The following is a 5,051-nucleotide window of genomic DNA, read 5'->3' as shown; positions in this document are numbered from 1 at the left end:
TTGCAAAAAAAAAAAAAGGAATAGAGAAAAAATGAACCGAGAGTGCATTGAAAAGACGACTTTATACAAGAAATGTACACTGAACCTTTATTGTCATAATAGGTGCTCGGGAGTGGTTGCCGGATGTCTGATAAGACGTCCTTCCAGATCCATTCTCCGATTTCGTAAATTTCACTTTGCATTATGTATTCGTGTACTCCCCTCTCCCTTAATTTTGTTTACATATCCATTTTGTTTTTCGTCCGGCAATAATACGTTAGGTATTTATAAACAGCAACAAGACAGCACACAAAATATATATGAGCATTACCTGCGTGTGTGCGTACGTACGTACGTGTACCCGGGGCATCCTCATCATCGCAGTGGTAGGGCACACAGACCAACAGGGGAAATGGGAGGAGCCAAAGGATGGCTGGGCGGAGCGAGAGGGCAAGTGTGGGCGGGGCGAAGGCCGCACGCATGCAGACACACGCAGTAACCCCCGCCCGCATACACAGTCTACCGCGAGAGGCCGGCCTTGCAGCACCGATCGTCCCCGCTGGGCGCCGTAGTGACACACGTGAAGCTCTATGCTCCAGATCGAAGGACAAGGAAGGAACCGCACACACGAGGATCGAGGGAATCTCTATCAGCAGCAGCAGCATCTTCCGCTCCTCTCCTGAAGGGCAGCAGCAGCCGTCGCCGAAGGATCTTCTTCTTCAGCAGCTTCCTTTGTCGACCGACGCGCCCCTTCCTCCTCCTCCTCCTCCTCCTCCTCAGTCCGGCTTTGGCCGCTTGCCCAAAGGCACGATATATACCCCCCGACCGAGTGCGACTTGGAAATAAACTTGCAGGGAGTCCCTTGGAGACCTCAGTCGGAGAGTGACTCGTGTGCTTAATTTGTAAAAAAAAAATAGAAATAGTTCAGTGTGTGTTCTAGTTGTAGCCCACGTGGTTGGTGGTTGTGGCCTTTGAGACAGAGGGACAAGAGGCAGAAAGAAGAAGAAGCTGGTTGACTCGAATATACTCCAGCAGGAGCCATTGGCTTGTTCTGACACAAAGGTAAGAACTGTTTTTCGTTTGTTTTCGTCTGTGAGTGGCGGCAGAGACGAAGCTTCTGTCTGTGTAATTCCACATTAGTTTTTGTATTAGGAATTTGTTATTTACATTTTGTTTTTTGTCTAGTTAGCGAGGAAACTTTGGGCTTTTGAAACATGAAATTTGTATTTTTAGTACGCAACTAAACGTGTGATAGCGCGTTCTTCTATGCCAGCATCAATATCAAGATGTTTTAAGTAGTAAAAACTAACGTTTACCCATTCAAATGGGGTAGATAATTGTTGATACATCTTACTAAGCAGGGCGCAGTATTGTCTCGTACGTTCATTTAAATCGTTCAAATATCACAATGATAATTAAGCTTTTATTCCATATCAATATCCACACACCTCTGAAGTCTCGTACGCAACCCCGAATACCCAACCCGATCTGCCATTTTATTATTTCTAACGCGGAGGGCGAGACCATACCCCGATAACGGGTCAACCCAGGTCAGGTGGAAAGGTGCCTGCGAAATGGGAGGTATGATGATGGAGAGAGGGTAAAGGGGGGTTGGGGGGGGAAGGGGAAAGGAGAGAGAGAGAGAGGTGAGGGGGGGTATGAAGAGATGCTTAAGTTTCATCTGACCTTCGTAAACGACCCCGCGAGGCCCAGCGATAGATAGACCAATTGGTGCTGCGGTGGTGGTGAGAGAAAGAGAGAGAATCGGGTTCTCTCTCTCTCTCCCTCTCTCTCTCTCTCTCGCTCTCGGTCCAACAACTCCTCCTCCTTTTCTCCTTGGCTTGGTCGGGTCTCGCCCAGTCATCACGCCAGCGCTACACAACATGGCTGACTCCAACGCCTCTCAGGATTACGGAGATCTCTTTTCGGTAATTATGGATCCTTCGCTTCTCTTAGCCGGGTGATACAACGAATTACGACTTTCTTAGAGTTTTCCTACGTTTTGGAAGTGGAAATAGCCGCGTATCACACTTCACTCTGCGCGTAACACATGCCGATTTCACTCCGATGGCGCACACTCGTTTCGGCCAGACGATAATGGGATGGCTCCTGTTCATTTTTATTTGTTCGAGTCATTATTAATACGAATAATTGAAAACATTAGACTTAATATTACTGATTTCATCTTGTAGAAATTTAGCGGTGATAGTCCCAGCGCGTTATCCGTTTTTTTGAAGCACATGGAATTATTTTTACTTCATTTCCGACTCATAGTTCAAAAGCTTAGCGAAATTAATTTTCGATTTAACAGAAAATTCTGAAAAACTGAATTAATTATTATAAACTTTGAACAAATATAATTACTTATTTTTAGGAATAAATATAATTATTTTAGAATATCTAGACTTTTCAAATAAAATGTACAGAATCTTGATCAATTTTTTCGATTGTTTATATAGCATAGGTCCTTCTTGTAGTTCTTTGTATCGCCAAATTATTTTCTTTATGCAAATTTACACGTGTTTGGGAAATTATTTAAATTATGCAGTCCCGTCGTAAGCGCGCGTATGCTATATTATATATTTTTTAGGTAGCGTTCTCTCGTCAATATTTTTACCCATTTTATTTTATTAATTATAGCTTATTTTTATTATTTCATGTTCTCCATTTATGTTATTTAGGGTTCTTAAAAATAAGTGCAATTTTTTTCATACACTGGTTGTTGTTATAAATGCCGACGGCAATAATCAATTATCGCCGTTGTCCCCGCTATCGAAATGGGTGTTATGGCTTCATTTTCCCTCCCGTTAATATGAAATGCATCATTTCCCCCCTCCCGTTAATATGAAACGCTACATTTCCCCGCCTCCCCACCCCATCCGCTGGCATAAGAGCTTCATTTTTCACCGCTAACGAAGCCTAAGTGAATCAGCTCAACCCCCATTAAAATAACTACTTCATTTCCCCCCACGTTATATAAGTGCTCCTCCATTTCCTCGTCAACAAACGCTACATTTCCTCCGTGAACGTAAGTGTTCATTTCCCGCAATGGTTTAACTTTGATCGTAAATCACAATCACTCGGAAACTTTCCCCGCAACTTAGGCGCCGATAGACGGCGAATTCTTTCACTAGAATTGGCGGAGGAATTTTTTTTATTATTATTGAACCGCTTATGACCGGCGGAGATTTACAACCAGGCTGTACAATTATTTATATAATTCTACTATATTCACAAAATTATTCTGTAATTTTTGCATAATTTTAATTACAAATTTATTGGACACATTCTCTGTGGCTTCACGATAGCGCAAAATACGCGTTAGCCATTGATAAATAATTTTTTAAAGTTTTGTCATTTTTGTGGTTTTGTATTTTGCTCTACCCGATCGATTCTTTTTCACTCCGTGATTATCGCACTTCCGACTAAGTTGTTCCCTGTCATCCTGTCAATTAGCAACATCCGTTATTTGATTCTTGTTAAACCACGAATCCGATATATATCAAGCAGGCGATAAACTTGTTTAGAACAGCTTAATTTGCCTTCATCTTATCAGAAATGGCCATATTAGCCGCTAAATAAGGGAATCAAGAGAAGAGAGAAAGACTGTCCCATGTTTAATATGCTAATTTATTTATTAAATTTTTGTGTGGCTGTCCAGTAAATCTCTGAAGGGTATTTGGTACCTCTGAAATATTTTCTTTTTTATTGCTGGCTTGTAGAAGTGATAAAGTCATTACGAATAATAGCTGTAGGTAAATTATGGTTAATAGTATTTGTATTTCAAACGAAACAGATCGCGTGTTTCCGTAAATAGCGCTTATGTCGTTTTATAGCTTCGCCGGAAACGTACGTGTATGATTATAATTGGCAAAAAAAGAGAAATAAAGAAATTCGGTACATCATTACAACCTATTATTCCAGACCCACGTTCTTCGTTGGTTCCGGATTCCATTATGATTTTAATATGTCTATAATTATGAAAATGACTGAATTAAGTGTGTTAGGGCTGATCGCGTGCGTGGGAAATGCAAAAATGCACTTAATTGCTTTCTTCTCAAAATTTAATCTAAGGTAAACTAGAGATATCGGAGAGCCATAATGGAAATTAACATCGCCTTTTCCAAACGTCAAATTTATTGCCTGGTCCAACCGTTTAGTCGGAAATTTTTTCGGTACAGAGTATCGCGCGTCTGACTGAATTTTCGAAATAACTGCCGCCATAATAGACGCCTGCAATCCCTACCCAACTCCAGGTGTGAAACCCACAACACCCCTTCCCCCCTCCCCCTAACGCAACCCGGAAAATGGGGGAGGATGACAGAGAGATAGAGAGAGAGATCAACGATTCGTATCGGACGTCATTATCGAATCTGTTATGAATCATGAAATAGAAAAAAAAAATCGGAGAGAAATCATCGCAGTAAATGACGCGTTGCAACGGCGTCCCCGTAGTTATGTGCATTAGGCGATAACGCCATTTTTTTATTATCGATCGATCTCGAACGCTGTGATTGATCGAAACTCCATCATCATCATCATCGTGGTATTTACGAGACTATCAATCGATTTCTGTGGTGTCCGCCGCTTGTCATTTTCGGATGCGGGAGAGGGAGACCTTCTCCCTCCGGTAGTAGGATTTCTCCTCACCTGGGACTCTTCCCCTACCCCCCTCCTACCATTCCTCCCTTCCTCATGGCAAGCAATGTGACCCTCGTAATTGCGATGCCAGATAACTTGCAATCAGTCATTCAATTAATCAATCAACCCTTGCGCTATCGTACCCTCATCTATGGTATTTCTTCTTCCATACAAAGCAGTTTATGCATTTCTTTCCTACTGTATCGCTAGTTTGATTAAACCAATCAGTCAGCTCCCTTACCCTGTGGTACGCCCCCTCTTGGGCATTTCCCCTCCCCCCCCCTACCAGCAGTATCTGTACTCAGTGTCATAATTTACGGGAATCGCTTTGCGCATGGATGATTTAGTAAATGACAGGCCCGCTGCTACACACTGCCCGAGGAGTATTATTCGTGAGCTTTTGCATGCACACAAGCACACGCGCATGCACG

General features: G+C 42.4%; 1 protein-coding gene across 3 annotated transcripts in view; it reads left to right on the top strand.

Annotated features, from left to right (window-relative positions):
- Positions 1 to 480: 480 nt before the first annotated feature.
- Positions 481 to 5,051, top strand: part of LOC136846039 (homeobox protein OTX2-like) — a 22,999-nt gene continuing 18,428 nt past the window's right edge. The window contains exon 1 of one of the 3 annotated variants that reach the window (XM_067116695.1): positions 481 to 1,041. Coding sequence is in view for 2 of the 3 variants with exons in the window: in XM_067116694.1 (XP_066972795.1) it covers positions 1,863 to 1,907 (45 nt within the window). In the remaining variant the exon portion in view is untranslated. Of the gene's footprint in view, positions 1,042 to 1,688; positions 1,908 to 5,051 lie in introns of those variants that run through there. The other 2 variants (XM_067116694.1, XM_067116696.1) reach the window with 2 other exon arrangements.

This window comes from Macrobrachium rosenbergii, chromosome 14, assembly GCF_040412425.1.
Source record: "Macrobrachium rosenbergii isolate ZJJX-2024 chromosome 14, ASM4041242v1, whole genome shotgun sequence".
NCBI classification, from domain to species: domain Eukaryota; kingdom Metazoa; phylum Arthropoda; class Malacostraca; order Decapoda; family Palaemonidae; genus Macrobrachium; species Macrobrachium rosenbergii.
Note: the sequence above shows the minus strand (reverse complement) of the source record. Positions and strands in the feature narration are given on the sequence as shown.